Source organism: Camelus bactrianus, chromosome 25 (genome assembly GCF_048773025.1).
Source record: "Camelus bactrianus isolate YW-2024 breed Bactrian camel chromosome 25, ASM4877302v1, whole genome shotgun sequence".
Lineage (NCBI taxonomy): Eukaryota > Metazoa > Chordata > Mammalia > Artiodactyla > Camelidae > Camelus > Camelus bactrianus.
In genome coordinates this window covers 760,750-779,445 of record NC_133563.1, presented here as the reverse complement: position 1 = coordinate 779,445, position 18,696 = coordinate 760,750, and the positions used below count along the sequence as shown (strand labels likewise).

Here is an 18,696-nt window from a genome sequence, read left to right as displayed (position 1 = left end):
GGGAAAGTCCCAGATGCTTTCAAGCATGTGTAAGGGAATGTATAACATTTGCTTTCCTTTCTTTATAAAATTTGTATGTTCAGAATCATTTACTGCCTTAATATCTTCTGGAGAGAATGCTCACCAAAGTCTTTGGACATGTACCAGGGCTAGTATATTTATTTTCTATGGTTTGTTTTGCAGTTAACAAAATACTTTGTTTTTGAAAAAAAAAAAGTTACACTTTTTAGGCATATCACCCTGAGTTTTCATTGAAATCTTAGTACATACTTTATTTGTGTCCTGTGTGAAGATACTGGAAAAAGGAACATCTCCAGAGAACTTGAAAGGTGCTGTTTCAATGAACAGTTCAGGAATTTGAGGTAAATGCCTCCAGTTGCAGCAGGATTTCCACTGTACACATTAGCTTTCACAAGGAACAACAATCTCATGTCTTAGAAGATTAAATGTTGATATCTACTCAAATTATTTTTCTTGGGAATTTAGTCATCAATGAGAATGTTTTAGGTTGAAATTGCTCTTAATAAATCTCATGTCTGTGAAGCCACAGTGAAGTCTCAAGAAATGCATGTGCAGGAGGACGTTCAGCTCAGCAGCAAGAAGAGAGTAAGGAATGTTACTCACCCCCAGAGATGCTTACCTCAGAGAACCGAGCATCACTGTGTCAGTGTTTAATTGTACTGTAATGCACGTAAAGCAGATGGCCTGTCTTAGCTGATTCCAAGTGTACAATCCTCTCGTGTTAAGTATGTTCACATTGCTGTGGATCAGTACTTCTTGAATGTCTTTTCTCATGTCTATCTTACAGCCAGGTGTTTCGAAGACCAGATCTGAGGGTTCGATGCAGAGAGCTGTGACAACTGGGGACTGCAGCCTGGAAGGTATGTTGCTTGTTGGGAATAAAACCTTACATACAGGATTCCTGGGAGATGTTGTGGCTTCAGTTCTAGACCCCTAGAATAAAATATAATTCAAATGATTTATTTATTTTTTTTTTGGTTTTCCAGTGCATATAAAAGTCGAGTTTACACTATACTGTAGTCTATTAAGTGAGCAATACTACTGTGTCTAAAAACCCTAATGTTCATAACTTAATGAAAATACTCTTTATTACTAAAAACTGCTAGCCATCATTGGAGCCTTTAGTGAGGTGTAATCTTTTTGTTGGTGGATGGTCTTTTTTTTAACTTTTTTTTTTATTGAGTTACAGTCATTATGGTGGATGGTCTTGAATTAATGTTGGTGGCTGCTGACTGGTCATTGTGGCAGTTGCTGAAGATCGGTGTGGCTTTTGCAATTTCTTAACATAAGACCACAATTAAGTTTGTGACAGGATTCTCTCTTCCTTTCAGGAACAAGCCCTCTGTAGCAGGCAATCTGACACATTTTACACACAGTAGAACTTCTTTCCAAATTGGAGTCAGTCCTCTCAAACCCTGCGGTAATTTATCAGCTAAGTTCATACGCTCTTCTAAATCCTTTGTTATTTCAACCTTCTTCACAGCATCTTCACCAGTAGATTCCATCTCAAGAAACCAATTTCTTTGCTCATGCATAAGAAGCAGCTCCTCATTCATGCACATTTTATCATGAGGTTGCAGCCATTCAGTCATATCTTCAGGTTCCACTTGTAACTCTAGTTCTCCTGCTATTTTCAGCACATCTTCAGCTCCTTCCTGCACTGAAGTCTTGAGCCCCTCAAAGTCACACATCAGGATTGGAATCAATTCCTTCCAAACCCCAGTTCATGTTGATATTTTGACTTCTTCCCATGAATCACGAATGTTCTTAATGGCATCTAAAATGGTGAATCCTTTCCAGAAAATTTTCCATTCATTTGCCCAGACCCATCAGTGGTATCACTGTCTATGGCAGCTAAAGCCTTCCAAAATGTATTTCTTAAATAATAAGACTTGAAAGTCATAATTACTCCTGATCCATGGGCTGCAGGATAAATGTCGTGTTAAGCATGGAAACAACATTCATCTCATGCATCTCCATCAGAGCTCCTGGATGACTTGTGCATTGTCCCTGAGCAGTAATATTTTGAAAGAAATTTTTTTGTGTGTGTTTTGTTTTGTTTTCTGAGCAGTAGGTCTCAACAATGGGCTAAAATATTCATGTTGTAAATAGATGTGCTGTCATTCAGGCTTTGTTCTGTTTATAGAGCACAGAGTAGATTTCACTTGATTCTCATGGGACATAGGCTTTTCATAATGTTAAATGAATACTGGCTTCGTTAGCCACTAATGGGAAAGTCAGCCTGTCCATTGAAGCCTTGATGCCAGGCACTGACTTCTCTCCAGCTGTGACAGCGCTGGGTGGCTTCCCCTTGCAGTTCTCTGCATTGAAAACCTGTTGTTTAGTGGATCAGCCTTCATTAGCTGTCTTAGCTTCATCTCCTGGAGCACTTCCAGCAGCTTCTGGGTAAGCTCTTCCCTCCTTACCTTGCATAGGTATGCAGTGGAGATGGAATCTTGCCTTAAACTTCATGGGCCAACCCCTGCTGGCTTCACACTTTTCTTCTGAAGCCTCTTCACCTCTCTCAGGATTTATAGAATTGCTGAGAATTAGGGACTTCCGCTGGATTAGGCTTTGCCTTAAAGGAACGTCATGCCTGTTTTAATTAAAATGATAAAGAATGAAATATTTCAGGAACTACCAAAATGTGACACAGAGATAAGAAATGAGCAAATGCTGCCAGAAAAAATGTCACCAATGGAATTGCTGTACTCAGGGGTGTTACAAATCTTCAATTGTTTAAAAATATGCATTACCAGGGAGGGCAATAAAATGAAACATCCCTGCAATAGCAATGAATTTGCACTGGGAAGGTAAAAAGTGGATTCCTGCCTTCAGATTTCTCTCCTTTCTCCACTCCCCAGCACAGCCAAGCTCTTGAGTGCACATGTGCACACACAAAGCCTGTTGTTTTATGTTTATAGAAGTTAAAAAGAAAATGCAAGACCACCATGCTGCATCGGGATCTCTGAAAGAAGGTTAGGAAGACAATTTCCAAAGGCAGGTGAAGAAAGTACACGTTCTTGATGAAATCGGTGGACAGAGAACTATGGACACTGAAGGGTAAGACGTTCCCGTGTTAATTATGACAATGTGTGAATAGGTGTGTGGAGTTATGTGGATATTGTAATATGTTTCAGAATACTTACCACCATATTTTTTTTTTACCATATTCAATCAGTACAGATGTGCATTTATTTTTCGACCTTGATTTCTGTAATCTGCTGCTTCTGTTCATTCTAACTGGTTACCAGAGTCTTGTTTGTATTTAGTTTGAGATTCTAGCAGGTTTTTGGACCAGATTTAGTCACTTCATTATCTGGATCCCCTTAGGCCCATTTTTATTGTCCTTAGGTTTCAACCACATCAAAGTGTCATGACCTGCCATGTGTCTATCATTTTTAATAAACTCTAGACATTGGGTAGAAAATAGAGAAAATTTGAGGCCTCGTGTGAGGTTAACTTGCTGCAGAGAGGGTGGGCATTACAGCTGGGAGGTGGTCAGGGCGCCAGCAGCACTGCATCCTGTTAACCCAGTTAGCAGCTGAGATCAGTCAGTGCAGCCAGCCCTCGTGAGGCCCGTGTGTCTCCTGTCCACCTTTGTTCCTGGCACGTAGCTCTCGTGGATCCCAGCTAAGGCCTGCGGGTCTCTCTAGGGATCACCTTTGCTGACGGACCGTGAGCTCCAGCTGCCTGACTGCGGTGCCCGTGCGTAGGGGGCACCGGCTGCCAGGCTGCTCTGCATCTCAGTGGTTTCCTCTGCAGTTACCGGGTGACCCCGGGAAGGTGGGCCCAGTCCTGGGCTTTCTTCTTCTCCATCTTGGCCTCATGTCCCTTCCTGGCTTGTTAGCGATTTGGTACATTCGATCATGGATTTCATAGTTAGTCCAGAGTTTCCTGTCATTCTCAGGGAGAGGTCATGGACGTCACACCCATTAACCTGCTTTCAAAAACAAACATTTCCTTATATTTCCTAAAGGATCAGGTTTTGCTCCAGGTTTTGACTGAAATCTGGGCTCTCTGTGGGAGAAATCAAACAAGTCATGAACGCTTGCTTTACCCTAATGTGTTTGGTTGTGATGACTTGGTCAGACCCTGATTCCCACGTTGAAACACAGTGAGCTCGTGCTGTCCCAGTCACAGGAGACTGAGCCTGGGGGGGCACAGAGCACACCTCATGTGGGCTTTTCCTGTGTGTTTACTTTATGCACAGATGTGTAGGGGTGGGGACGCTGAAGGGAAGCCCAGATACCAAACACTTGTCAGAGGCCTGAGTGTAGTTTTTTCATATTTACTTCTGGGGGGACTTTAATTCTTTCCTGTGTATTTATCAGCCTGAACATTTATGGGGAAGGGCGAAAGGAACATGGAATTCTTTCCTTCCAATTTCTGGGAGGGAAACTGGTAGAATTTCAGAGTTTCTTTCCCCTCTCAGGAAAGTGAACATGAACGGATGTGAGCTGGTGAGAAAGCAGCAGCTGTTGGTAGCAGAGGAGGAGGCAAAGTTGGCTGAAGAGGAGACACAACAGTACAAGTGAGTTCAGCTCCTCCACACCTGTGGATCTGAAAACACCTGTTGGATTTTTTGAAAACTTTTCTAAAATGTTTAGACACAATATCATAAACAGACCCAAACAAGACATTTGTATACATGGTTTCACACTGGAGGAAAAGTGTTAAGTTTTACAAATGTTAAGTTAAATGTTTAACAAGTAGTAAGTTACTAAGAATTTCCTGGTCCCCAGTGCTGGCCAGACTGAGAGGAGAGATGGTTCACAGTGATGTTTCTGAAGGTGCTATAAACCGTTCTCACCCTGAGGGCAGCAGTTTGGTGTAGCGTCAGTCAGACCAATAAACATGCCCATGCTGCTGGGGAGACCCAGTTGTAAGAAGTAGGGTCAGGATGTAAGGAAAGGAAGAATCAAGCTTTATGATGAAAGATGCTCAGCACAGGACACGTGAGGGAAATGCTGAGAACGGGAGGGGGAGTTGTGTCAGCGCAGAACCCTGCAGGTGTTAAGTAACAGTGACGGGAGGAGTGGCTGCAGCGACAGCTTTGCACCTGCTGTGCTTCTGCAGCCGTGTGCAGTGTGTCTTGAGCAGTGAGATGATGTGTGTGAGTGTGCAGTGCAGATAACGTGGACTGGGCAGGTTATTTAACAGCATACCCAGCATTGTGTCTTCTCTGACGGAACAATTTGTAACTCATAGGATAAGACTTGAAGAATGTCACGGGCAAATGCGGGAAGCAGAGATCATTTGGAGACACCAGGTAACCTACCTTCCTCCTGACACACCGAGTCCTCAGCACCTGATGCAGACAGTTATTGTGGCCCTGAGAACCCCTAGCCATGGGGTGTTTCTTGATGTGTTCTTTTTCAGGTCGCTCTTGCCGAGAAGGCCCAAGACAGCTCGGTAAGAATTTGTTTCCTTCCTTCCCTTTGTGCACAGTCGGCCACAACTGAACGTGGATGTGTTTTTCTTCCACAGCTCAGGGCTCAGTAGCTGGAGAGGGAAAACTCTGAGTTGAGAAGGGAAAACTCTGAGCTGAGAAGGGAAGTTGCCCACCTGAAACAGAGGTACAGAATTTTGACACATTTTTACAGGTGTTTTGAGATTTTTAAGGACTGGTTGTTTTGTGCCTAGTAGAGGAATTGGTGGTGTAATTCATATTGAAGCCATTCTTTATCTTTAAGATTGGATGCAATCTGCAGACGGAGGCAGGCAGAGGAATACATGAGGCAGGAGCCCACCCCAGGAGGACCACACAGGCTGCATCCTCCCCTGAGAGGTAAGGAGCGCACTGTGAAGTGCGGCAGCTCCATTTCTGCAGCAGGAGCCGCCCAGTGGGCTACTTGTCCCCGTGGGTAGTTGTCGGGTTTCCTGGACACCACACCACACACTCACTGCAGGGAACAGGTTCACAGCTAGGTGACAGATGCTGTTTTCTTCACATGCCACCAGCCAGCAGGGCTCTGTCCCCTGTGAGCAGTGGAGCTCGCACCCCTCCAGGGACTGTGGGCCGCCCCCAGGCTCTTGGTTGGCTGGCGTGGCTGGCATGGCTGGTTTCTGTGCGCTAGAAGATGTGAGCATCAGCCCCCTCTTCCCGCCTGGACACGGTGTTGAAGGCTGAATTTTCTTCTCATTTAAGGAAAATGGACGACATTTTAGAATGAAGGCAGTATGTCATAATGAGAAAAACATTTTTCTTCATTTGCCTTGGTGGATAAATATTCTACTCAAGATCTGCTTTAAGGCAGCAGGCATTTCTTCACTAATTTTGCAGGTCCCTTCGTTCTTATAAAAAAGCTTGCACAGTGACCTAGAGTAGCCAATTAGTGAGTGACATGACTACGTAGTCTCCCTCTCCCAGAGTTAATGTGTAATTCTAAAATCTCCCACCAGCTTCTCCATATAACTCACCATTCTTTTGCCGATTATTACAACATGAGTCATTGAGGCCACTTCTTTCATAAATGTTTACATGACATCTGGTCAGTTATACAAGACATGTCCTGTCAGACAGAAGGATTTTAACAGTTTACCAACAGGCTGAGGAGGAAGAGGTGGAGCTCACAGTCAGGGGTTGTTGATACTCTTCCTATGAAAGACTCTTCTTACTTTAATGTGTAATCTGTGTACAGACTGATTTGCCTGAAGTGTGCTGTGAGTACCCTGTGTCAGTGCTGGTTGCCAGGGATCTGAGCCCTGAGCCCCCATCCAGGGTGATAGGCTATGAAAACACATGAATCAGGGCTCTGTGGTGTCCTCATCATGGGTCAGGGGTCCAGTCTCCCCTCGTCCTTGGGGTCACCTGAGGCATGAGGGAGACCCGTGGTCTCTGTGAAGAGCCCGGGGCGCGGGCGGGAGTGAGAGCTCCTGGAGGAGGGCACGGAGGGCTCGGCTCATGCTTCCCCCGCACGGCCTCTGTCAGAGAGAATCCACCTTCAGCACTGGTCTCCCTTTACAGCTTCAGGGCCGGGTGGCTCCCCTGTGAGGAATGGCACTGCCTTCCCAGCTCAGGAGGCAGAGGAAACCCAGGTAAATAATTTTTTCCAGTTGTGTTCCAGTGGCCATTTTGTGTTGAAATTATCTCTGGAACTACCATTTTCCTTTCGAACAATCCTTTCCTGGCCTTGCCTATGGATTGAGTATTCCTGGATACATATGCCCTATGATCACATTGACGTGTGGCGACAGTGTTTTGTCCCCAAGGCCTCCTATGCAGCCGGGGCCTCAGGCAGGCCCTGGGGCGGGTGGAGTGCATGGCGCCTAGCTGCCGCCCGGGCACCCAGTGCAGAGGAGGGTGCCCGATGCCGACCGCTGCTGCGTTGGGTTTCGGCTTTTGTCGGTGTTGGCGCTTTTTGTCTGTCATCCAACCCAGCTCTACCTTCTGTCCTGCAGGGCACCCTGCATGCCGGAGGGCCCCAACCTTTCCGAGGACCAGCCCGCGTGGCCTTCCCCGTGAGCGGCCCATCGTCTTCCAGCGGGCCACCTGCACCTGGGCCCCCCTTGTGCCCTGTGCAGCCATGCCCACCACCAGCATCTGCTCTGCTCAATAAGAGGAAAGCATATTCCTCTGTTTCTTCCTTGAGTCGCTGCAGAAGGGCAGATCGCTCTCCAGGGCTTCCCCGTGCACGGGCGGCCCTGACTGGGCTCACGGCCGTGTCCCTCTGGTCCCTTAGCAGACGCACTTGATGGGCCGCGTCTTCCCCGTCCTGCCCTGGGGAGGGAGGTGTCTCTTGTAGAAGGAAAGAGGGCCCTCTGACGGAGGGCAGACGTGTCGGTTCTGCACACGGGCCTTCAACAGAGACCACGTTCCGGACTCCCTGGAGGAGAAGCCCGCCCCTGTCATTGTCTGCAGCGAGTGGAGCCCTGACCTTCCACAGCCGATGATCAGTTATGGAAGAAACACCCGAACCCGTGGCCTGTGGTCTCTCTCTTGGTCCTGAGACCTGTCTCCCACTCGGTCTGATGTGAGACTTAATGTGATACGGCGAAGAAAGCCTCAAAGATCTTTTGTGCTTCAGCAAACTAACATGTTTTGTAAGGTAGTGAACAGTGAAAGTTTTTTGTATTTTATTTTATCTATGCCGAGAAGCTAGTTGACTTGGGGAAGGATATAGGTTAGTGGTAAATAGAATGCTTGCTTAGCATGCAGAATTCCGTGTGCTCATTCCCAGTACCTCCATTAAAAAAAAAAAAAGAAAAAGAAAAAGAAAAAGAAAAAGAAAAAAGAACTTCAAATGTTAGAAATACACAGTGCGCAAATCCAACTTCGATATCCATTCTTTTTACGTTTTCCTCTTACTACTTGGTTTGAAATATATCCCAACCATGACTTAAGCATGTTTTTCAGAGAATGCTCTAACTCTTTGAAATTCTTCTCTGCCACTTTTGTTTTGACATATCCATGGACGGAGATAGACACATATGGTAGTTTTAATTTACATTCATGAATATTCTCATTAACGTACCTGTAACTACATTTTACAGATGGTATGTCAGTGCGCCACTTTGGAGAACAGAAAGGAAAAGGTTCTTCCTCTGATAAGGAGGTACTGTCTCTTGTTGTTAATGTCCTCATGTGAATATATAAGTATCAGGGGATTCTGAAACATAAACTGGTGGTTGGTGTGAAGTGTGCATTTTCACGTTTGGATTTGCTGATGAGAATTTTTGACATATTTTTAACTTACAATTTAGGATGTGATTCTGTGCTTAATGCCATAGGACTGGATAATGCATTTGTGTTAATTTTCCAGACTCACCTAGTGAAATCAGTGTCTGTATGTGAATTCTTTTTTTCAGGGTCTTTCTGTTAGAGTTTATTAGAGGATATTGAAAAGAAATTCATCCCTGGGAAAGCTAGGTGTATCTTGAAGTTGGTTCTTGTTTTAGCTGTCCTCACTTGAAATTAATTAAATGATGTTTCATTTTGAAGGCAGCATGTTTGGTCTTTCCATTCCACTGCCAGTAACAGTGTTCTAGTTTTCGTAATGCCTTACGCTCTTTCCCACCTGCTCCTTTTACTCAGGCTGCCCTTCCCCAAAGCCCCTCCACATCCCCCCTCTGCACTGGATCACTCTTTTGTGAAACAGTGCGGTCTTCCCAGCATTCCCTGAGCTGTCCACGTGCAGCAGACTCTCCTGTCCTTTGTGGTGTTACTGTACCCATTCACCTCAGTTGTAGAGCTGTTGGAAATTTTCTGTGCTGATTTGTTTTCAGGGATCCTGTGCCTCTGGCAGAACAGAGAGGAGAATCTGCCTTTTATTTGTACTGCCAGCTTTTCCCAGGATAGGGCTTATGATCTGACAGATACACTAAGTAACTGTTGTCTTCCTGACTGACTGAATGACCAAGTGTATGAACATGATGGTTTCTGAAGTTCGGTTCTTGTTTTATGTTGTTTTGTGTTCCTAGGAAGGGGAGACTGAGCCCGAAATTAAAAAACCAGAATACAAAAAAAAAAAAAAACCCAAAAACAAACAAACAAAAAAAAAAAAACTAGAGTACATTACTGGGACTGTAGAAGTTGCTCCAGAGGAACTAACAGATCACAACACACTGACCTCTGTTGGTGGAGCACACAAAGCTTATACACTGGGTAAGTTAGTGAACGTGGGTGACATTTCTTTTTCTCTGTGCGTAGAAACTAGTGTGCTCTGGGGGGAAGGGTATATATATAGCTCAGCAGTAGACAGAATGCATGCTTAGCATGCAGGAGTTCCTGGGGTCAGTATCCAGTTCCTCCAAGAAACAAGTGTGATACGGGGAAGGAAGGAAGGAAGGCGCAAAGGTTTTGTTTTGCTTCAGCAGTGTCCTCACAGGAAAGCCTAATCCTCCATCCTTTTCTGTGGTTTTTAGCCAATGCGGGACCTGGCCCGGCTCCGGTGTGGCCCGGCAGTGCCCGCCCACCTGCGGCGGACCCGGAGGCCCAGGTAAGTGAGGAGGTCATGCTCTGTTGGACGTCGTTCTGGGAAAGGTGATCTTTCTGTTTTCCCGGCAGCTGTTCCTGGCCTCGTCTCCAGACTGTGTGTTCTGTGACAGGTCTGGCGTGGTGTGTCGCTGCCTTTCAGACTCAAACTCTTGCCCAGGAGTCAGTGGGCTGCTTCCCCCGGGAGCCCGTCGCCTTGGCTGGTGCCTGCAGGAGCCATGAGGGAGTGCTTAGAGGCTGGGGCCCGCAGACTCTGACTGTGGGTTTCTCGAAACAGCGTGAGGAGGGTGAGCCCTCGCTCCACACTGACTTCTCCTGGCTCAGCTGACTCCTTCCTGACCTCCTACACCTGGGGTTGCTCCTGCGTCACTGAGACAGATTTCTGTGTCATCATTCTTTTGACTGGTTTCCCGGCTCAGGCCAGGTGATTCTCCTGTTTAGAATGTCCATTCAGATCCTGGTAACTGAAAAAGAGGCAAAGCCCGCCCTCCAGCTTTATACCGTGTGCTTTGTGCAACTTTGAGTCTTCCTGGGTGTGGTAAATGTCACAGCCCGTCACTGTCTTTTCTCAGGAGGTAAGTGTGTCTTGGCCGCTGCCTCCAGTTGTGCTCTGGGCAGAAAAGCCTGACTCTCGGAGATGGTGCATTTGTAGCAGGGAGTAGAGGCTGGAAGGGAAAGAGCCCGCCATGAAAATGCCTCCTTCCCTGCGGGGGAATTCCGATGCACACCAGAGTGCGTACGTTGTGTTCGCCACCCTGCGCCGGGTCGGGCCTGCCCTGGAAGCTGTCAGAGCTGCTCGCTGGTCTCATGGCACACCGTGGGGTCTTGCGCACGAGCTAGAACAGTCCCTTTGGTGTCAGGTGTGGGGTTGAGACTCCCCACGTCACTCTCCCGTAGCACGCAGGTAGGGTGCGTTCCTTAGCGAACGTAAAATCCAGACGTCCCTGAGGATAGGGATGATTGTAGCGGAGCCTGACTCCCTTCTGAGGACAGCCTTGTCCCCTCAGGAGCCCTTGGCCAGCTCCCCCGCAGGACTCTGGGATGCCCACCTCCCCAGAGCTCTTTGCGCCCAGGGGCAGCCCCTGCAGGGCGGAGGAGGAGGGCCCTTTGTGAACAGGGAGTAGAGGGTCCGGCAGGGTCCTGCAGAAAGAGCAAGTACCTAGGTGCAGCTCTGATTCTATGTGTGGAAAACCGGGCCTTCACTTCCTTTCTTTCTCTGTGTTCCTGGTTCATGCAGACCATGCTTCTGTGGAGCTGGGGAAGGTGTCAGGGTGGGTTGTCCTGCATAGAGAGGCTTCCTGTTTGGGAGGCCCTACTTTATCAATTTGCTGGAACCTCTGTACATCGTCTCAGGAAGGACTCTCGCCTTCCTCCACTTACAGACACTGGTGGTGTCTTGTGGCAACAGTGTTTTATCCCCAAGGTCGAGTGTGTGGCCCTGTGCTGCTGTCTGGGCACCCAGTGGAGGGGAATGTGCCCTGTGCTGACAGCTGCTGCATTGGGTTTCAGGTTCTGTTGGTGTTGTTCCTTTTGTCTGTCATCCAACACAGCTCTCTCTTCTGTTCTGTAGGTCACTGTGGATTCCAAAGATCCTGGTACTTCTCCAGGACCACCTGGTGTGCCTCACCGCATGGGCCGCCCAGCGTCACTTCTCAGGCTATTCGCCACCTCCACCCCCACCACCCTTGTGGCCTCTGCGGTCTCAGCCACCGCCACCCCCACTGCCACTAGTTACTGCACTTGGTAAGATGAGAGCATGTGCTTCTTCTCCCTTGTCGAGTCTTTGCAGAAGGGGAGATGGCACTCAAGGGCCTTGCGATGCCTGAGGAAAGCTGACTTGGGACATTGTAACATCTGTCTAGCGTCCCAGCATACACATCTGATGGACTGTGTCATTTCCCCATCCTGACCTGGGAAGCAGGCGTCTCTTGTATAGAACAGAAGAGACTTTTGACAGAATATCAAATGAATTTGAAGTCCCAGTTTGGCAGATGTGCCTCTTGCATGGACCATGTGATGTGGTGGTCTGTGAGGGGTGAAGCACATCCCTAAGTTCAGGGGCTCATGGGGTTCCCTCGAGAGGTGAGGGAGCGAGTGAGGGAGAGAGACATTCACAACAGACAGCTTGTCACCATAGCAGACATGCCCATGCAGGGCCCCAGAGTGCAGAAGAGGGACACGTGAGCCACACAGGAGTGAATAGGAGGGTGTGGAGGGGAAGAAAGAAGTTGAGGGGCTGCCCAGTGGCGGTTTGTTGTGTTCACTCAGATGGAGCTGGAAGGTCACTCCCGGCAGGGCGGGCCATGTGAATGCAGCGTGAGGTCCACTCAGAGCCACGTGTGTGTGCAGGGGACTCAGTGCAGCCATGCATGTATCCCCTTCAGAACCCACTGCCTCCAGAAAGCCCTCAGTTCACAACCTCATATAAAGATGATTGTTCTCTTGGGTTTCTGAAAGTTCTGGGTCTGGATGAAATCTCTGGATACCAGAGAAACTGAAATTTAGCTTGTTTTTTTTTCGGGGTATTTTGTGTGGCTGAAGTTTTCTTTTGCCCCAGTGATTTGAAAAGTGCAGGCAGGATTTAGTTCAGCTGAGCAGGTGCCTTGCCCTTCAGCATGAGGCAGGTTCTTTGGGGGAAGTCAGGGGTGATCAGGAGACCCCCTGTAGGACCCCTGTCCCCACACCCCTGCTCCCTCCTGTCACCATGACCACTGTCAGCTTGGCATCTCCACATTTATGTCCCAAGATCCAATTTCTGATTCTTTGAATTCTTGCAGTTCAGCCCCTAACACCAAGACTCAGTGGGGCCCCCACAGGGCCTCAGCGTTGTCTGTGAGCCGGGGGTAATGCTGCTCCCTGACGTCATTGTGAAGAGAGTTGGGTCAAGCACACACATTGTTTTGCGAAATGACTGGGACATATTTCTCACTCAGCATTCTCATAGTTTAAAAGAAAGTGTCTGCACAGAATCATCAAAAGAGACCTCAGGAAGTACATTAAATTAAACTGAAGATATAAGAGCTCAGGCCCAAAGCTTACCATTCTCTGCTTTAAAGATAAGGCAAAAGATCCCTTTCTTCTATTAAATCTTAAGTCCTACTAGTTAAAGAAGGAAACATAATTATGAGAATGTGCACGTTTTGAGATCTGTGTCTCAGATGTGAAAATAATTATTTTCATTCTGTATAGACACAGAGATGCACACACAGACTACAGTGTCCGTCAGAGGCCATACATACATTAGAGAAGACAAAATCGGGAAAAAATAAGATCCTATTTAAGTAAATAACTCTTTTTGCCTTATAGCACAGTCAGTTTGACAACTGAAGGGGCCCCTCAGCTGTGGCAATGATGTGTTTAGAGAAGATGTCGGAGGTGCATTACGGCCCGAATGTTTCCCTGCTCCATCCTGCCCCCTCCTCTGTTCTCTCCTATTGTCATCCCTAATGAATCTGTCACAGTTCTCTCTATCAGTGTCTGCTTCCTGGAGGACCAGTGGTCACACCCTCTTGAGGGCATGCAGTGATTCACGGGCACACAACTCACAAACTAGCAGGAACTAGGATGACAGGTCAGACACAAGGTTACCCCTTCAGGGCAGCTGTGACCGCAGGGGCCCCGGGGCTCCTCCTGGGTGGTGGGTACAGCCTGTGTCTAGATCTAGTGATGGCTGTGCTGCTTCAGTCTGTAAACACTCACTGGGCATGTGGGGCCTGTCAGACAGGGGTGTCTGGTCGTGAGCTAGATGACCAGAATGAAGTGGCCGTGTCTCATGGTGAGGAACGGATGAGGTGCAGGGGGGGCCATGGGCATCCAGCGAGAGGCCCTGCACTGACCAGGCCCGTGCCCCCACCCCGCATCAGCTGTCCGGCAGCCCCGGCTCCAGGCAGACCCTGAGGGGGGCTGTGGGCGGCAGTGCTCTCAGTGAGCCCCGTGAGCGCCATTCATCCTCCCACAGCCTCCTGACTCTGAGGTGGGTGGGGCAGGGTCAGTGGGTGGGGCACCACCACTGCCAGGGAGAAGGTGTTGGGTATAAAAAGAGTCCACTCCACTCTGCGCCAGCTGTCCCTGGAGCCCACGGGGCCCTCCCTCCTTCCAGGTGGGGGAGGCAGCCAGCCCTGCAGCAGCTCTGGGGTCCAGGCTGGGCCACAAACAGGTCAAGGTGAGACTGCTGCGCTGCCTGGGAAGTGGGGGGAACAGCGATGCAGCAGTAAATGCCAGCAGGAGCAGCTCAGTAACCGGGCTCCTCCACTGTGAGCAGGGCTGGGGCTGGAACATCGCTGTGAGGATGGGAGGGCTGGGAGAGATGTGGCCCTGTGTCTCTGTGGCCCTGGACAGGGCTAGACCTGAGCTCAGGGCCTGAGGGCCTGGGGGAGAGGCAGAGAAAGACACACGCAGGGAGAGACAGTGTGTGAGTGACAGAAATGTGGGGGTCGTGTCCTAAAGAGGGACAGGAGGTGACAAGAGGGACACCGGGTAGGGGGAAGCAGAGACAAGAGGAGGCAGGAAGGAGAGGGAGCCAGCCCAGGGTGCGTGGTGGGGGACGATGGGCCAGGGTGACTGGGAAGGGGAGTTGGCCCATCCTTCACCAATCCCTGCAGCTGCCACTGTCAGGGCTGCAGGGACCAGCAGCCTGCCCAGCTAGACAGGCACCATCGGCCCTCAGGACAGGGCTGAGAGCCGTGCCCAGGGCCCTCCGGCCACTTCGCAGGTAAGGAGGACCAGGAGGGCTCTCCCCAGCACCACAGCGGCACCATCTCTAGCTTCACAGGGACCCTGTGAGCAGACACCTTCCCATCCCCGTTCCACAGAAGGGAAACTGAGGCTCAGCCAGCCAGCTGACTTAGCCCTGTCTGCAGGGTTATTCACTTTCCCGATGCTTCTTTCCCAGACAGGCCTGTGCCCCTATACTAAGAAGGGGGCCTGTGACAAGCCCAAAGGCCTGGGTCCCACCTGACTGCCCTCTGGCGCTGGGTGACCTGGGCAGGTCTCTTCCCCTCCTTGGGCCTTGACTGTATGACCAGCGGCCCTTCTCCCCATCTTCCTGGGAAGTGGGACCCCAGCAGGGCCATCGCTCCAGGCCTCCCAGTCCCCTGGGTGGGTGTGGGGTGAGCTCTGGCTCTTGGGGGGAATTCCTTTCTGGGTGGGACGATGGCTCACGTGCGCTTACCACTTTTTCTGGGGTCACATCTTGCTGTTTCCGTCTGGAATGGGACTTACCTACCATGGAGCCTGAAACTTGGTTTTCCACATTTTTCTAAATTGGCCCTTGTGCAGAAGAGCGGCTCCCCTGGCTGGGGTGACAGACCCAGTCCTGGTGAGGAGGCCCTTCCTACTCCCCTCATCTCACTGCTGCTGGCCCCCCTTGGATTCCCTGCTCCCACCTCCCCATGCCAAGCCCAGCCTCTCCCCCTGCCCCAGAGACCCTCCTGAGGGAAGTTGTGGGGCCCTTAGGGTCAGGACTCCAAGCCCTGTGTCATGACAGGGAACACCCCAGCTGGTTGGTGACAGGCCTGGAAGCAAGGGTGGGGCCCTGAGCCCCAAGACGGGCTGTGTGGCCTTGGTCAGGTCACAGCCTCTCAGCCCAGCATAGCCTCACACACCCTTCCAGGCCCACGTGCCTGAGATGTCAGTCACACACACAGGCTCCAGCCCCACTCCCCACCCCCATGCAGGCATATGGAGGGCACACATGCACATACAGGAACATACACACATGCACAGGGACACACACATAGGCTCATCCCCCAGCCACCAGGATGCCACTTTTTCATTCTTACATGTCGCTGCTGCAATAAAATAATTAAAACATGAATATTCAAATGGTAAATGCTAGAGAGGGTGTGGAAAACAGTGAACCCTTGTACACTGTCAGTGGGAATGTAGTTTGGTACAGCAATTATGGAAAATGGTATGGAGAGTCCTCAAAAAACTAAAAATACACTTACTATATGATACAATAATCCCACTCCTGGGCATATATCCAAAGGGATCCTTAATACAGAAAGACACCTGCACCCCAATGTTCATAGCACTGTTTACAATAGCCAAGACATGAAAACAGCTTAAATGTCCACCAACAGATGACTGGATACAGAAGCCGTGTCATATGTATACAATGGAACACTACTCAGCCATAAAAAAATAATATCATGCCATTTGCAGCAACATGGATGGCCCTGGAAAACATCATTCTAAGTGAAGTAAGCCAGAAAGAAAAACACCATATAACAACACTCATGTGGAATCTAAAAGAAATTAAACATAGAAAACAAACTTATGGTTACCAGAGGGGAACGGGGTGGGAAGGGATACACTGGGAGTTCGAGATTTGCAGATAGTGACTGGTAAATATAAAATAGAGCAACAAGTTTATACTACACAGCACAGGGAACCATAGTCAGTATCTTGTAGTAGCTCATGGTGAGAAAGGACATGAAAATGAGTACACATATGTTCATGTATGACTGAAGCATTGTGCTGTACACCAGAAATTGACACATTGTAAACTGACTATACTTCAATAAAATAAAAATTTAAAAGCCTGAACATTTAAAATGACACTTGAGAGAAATGGCCCCATCTCACCAAAGGCAGGAAAACGCTGAGACACTACGGGGAGGAGGAGGGGAGATGGCGCTGAGAGGCCGGGGAGTGGGAGGGCAGCTATAGAGGGCTGCCAGGCAGGGGGCAAACGCGGAGAAGAGGGGATAGTTGCTCTGGCTCGGAACGCTTGCCAGCCAGATGCGTGACAAGTCCCTGTGGCATTTGGACAGGCCATGGTGGGGCAGGGCTGAAAATGGGCCACGGGCTGACCTGGGTGTCTTTCTGGCTTCCAGCTGGGCTGGAGATGGAGGGACACGTGTGACCCAGCCTCCTCCAGCCAGAGTGAGCTGCGGATCTCCCTGGGCACAGGCTCAGCAGGGAAGGTCTGAAGCTTGGCCCCTGCCTGGGTAAGCTGTGTGCTTTCTGAATGACTGCTGGACCTCTCTGGCCAACGTGCCACCCCACGCTGACACACGTGCATACAAACACACACACCCTCCCAGTAGAGTGCCTTGTAGGAGATGCTCCATGTGGGGCCACCAGGTGACATAAGCTGGCAGTTGGGAAGAGGTACACACAGTGTGTTTGTTCCATTTGTACTTTTTGTTTCTTTGGTCAGGTTGGATATATTATCATTTGTTACACTCTTCATTTTTATGTACTGAAATTTATTTATTTTTTGAATAGAAAACATGACAATTAGGCAAGTTAAATGGCTGAGAGGTGACACAAACACACTGGGGTGCATCATGAACCTCCTGGATCTTGGCTAATGATGGAAGTGGACACATGAAGGATTCCCTGGTGTGACAAGTGAATGTAAGCATCTTGAAGCCCAGTCATGTGATGTTTTTACCTTAATATTCTTTGAAATAAATGATTGCCACCCCATGTTCCTGCTTTACTGAATTACCCACTGTGTTGGTGAGTCAGCCTCAGATACCAAAACCTGCAAATTAATATACCACATCATATGCTTTCACTCATGAAAAATAAATGCATTAGCTTCCTTTTTTTGAAGTAAATCATTTTAAATTTGCATCTTATATTTGGTTATAAAGAGGCACACAGAACCCTCCGATTTTAATGAGAACAGTGCTTCTGTGTCTTTTTATCACATATCTGCTTAATGTTAGGTGTGGTAATGCTAAGTCAGATCCACATCTAGTTTTTTTTTTTTTCCCAGCATAATAGGAAAATCCTGCTTCACACAGGTGCATGGTAGTAAATGAAGCAGTACACAACCTGCATGCCTTGCAACACTTGTCTACTCCTGACTCAGGCTGCTCCAAAAATCATTTCATGAAAGTTCAGTGAAATTTTGCTTCATCTGGGAATCAGATGTTAAATCAATCAGGCTCTCATAGTCCCATGACACTAATGAGGTTGGGATAAGTTACTGTAAATACATTTCTAACCCAAGCATTATTATTCTTTGTTACAGGAAAATATTAACAGAGTAGAATGCAACCCCCTGCGGTGCTGCACAGTGGCCTTGAAAGTATCTCCATCAACCATAGGGTTAATTTCAGTCAAGGCACTGAGTGTAGGAAAACAAAGTTTTCTATTGATGACATTTTATCAAATACTGTAAAAACTCACATTTTCCCCTTGCATTGACAGATTACACTTGTTTCTAGGGGAAGAGTTGACAGCATCCTCTCCCCACGCATTCCGAAGGCCAAGGGGTTCTGGTGCCAGAAAAAATGAGTCAAAGCAGTGGAAACCCCTGTAAACTTGGAGCAGGCTGGGCCCCCCAGCGCTTGGAGGAGGGGAGAGGAGGGGATGGGAAGGTGGGAGCTTGTCCTCTTGAGAAGGAGAACAGGGTGGGGTGTGCAGGGCACTGAGCATGCGAGATTGGGCAGCCACAAACCAGCCTTGTGGCTAACTCAAGCTCCATGTAGGAGTCTCAGAAATGTCAGGGAGATGATTTGAAGAGGCCTCAAGTTGGAGATGTAGCCTTAAGAGAATGGCTCAAGCACAAAACTATCAATTTATAAAAAGATGAAGTTATATCCCTACATTATGCCTAATTTAAGAAAATTAACCCCAGATGATTCAAGGATTTAAACATTATGATAGAAACGCCAGCATTCTTAGTGGAAAGGAGAGTGAATGTCTCTAGCCCTCAGGGTGGGGAAGGAATTCTTAAGCAGGACAAGGAGTGCACTTACCATGAAGGCTGATGAACC

At 48.5% G+C, this 18,696-nt stretch overlaps 1 protein-coding gene across 5 annotated transcripts in view; it reads left to right on the top strand.

Annotated features, from left to right (window-relative positions):
* LOC105061924 (uncharacterized) overlaps positions 1–17,395 on the top strand; it is a 55,150-nt gene extending 37,755 nt beyond the window's left edge. The window contains exons 8-22 of one of the 5 annotated variants that reach the window (XR_012502139.1): positions 809–881; positions 2,946–3,084; positions 4,457–4,555; positions 5,233–5,293; positions 5,404–5,436; positions 5,512–5,600; positions 5,718–5,812; positions 6,992–7,062; positions 7,426–8,072; positions 8,518–8,579; positions 9,445–9,628; positions 9,889–9,962; positions 11,529–11,701; positions 13,420–13,529; positions 16,798–16,911. Coding sequence is in view for 4 of the 5 variants with exons in the window: in XM_074352605.1 (XP_074208706.1) it covers positions 8,523–8,579; positions 9,445–9,628; positions 9,889–9,962; positions 11,529–11,701; positions 16,798–16,911; positions 17,192–17,207 (618 nt within the window). In the remaining variant the exon portion in view is untranslated. Of the gene's footprint in view, positions 1–808; positions 882–2,945; positions 3,085–4,456; positions 4,556–5,232; positions 5,294–5,403; positions 5,437–5,511; positions 5,601–5,717; positions 5,813–6,991; positions 7,063–7,425; positions 8,073–8,517; positions 8,580–9,444; positions 9,629–9,888; positions 9,963–11,528; positions 11,702–13,264; positions 16,912–17,191 lie in introns of those variants that run through there. The other 4 variants (XM_074352605.1, XM_074352608.1, XM_074352606.1 and 1 more) reach the window with 4 other exon arrangements.
* Positions 17,396–18,696: the final 1,301 nt, after the last annotated feature.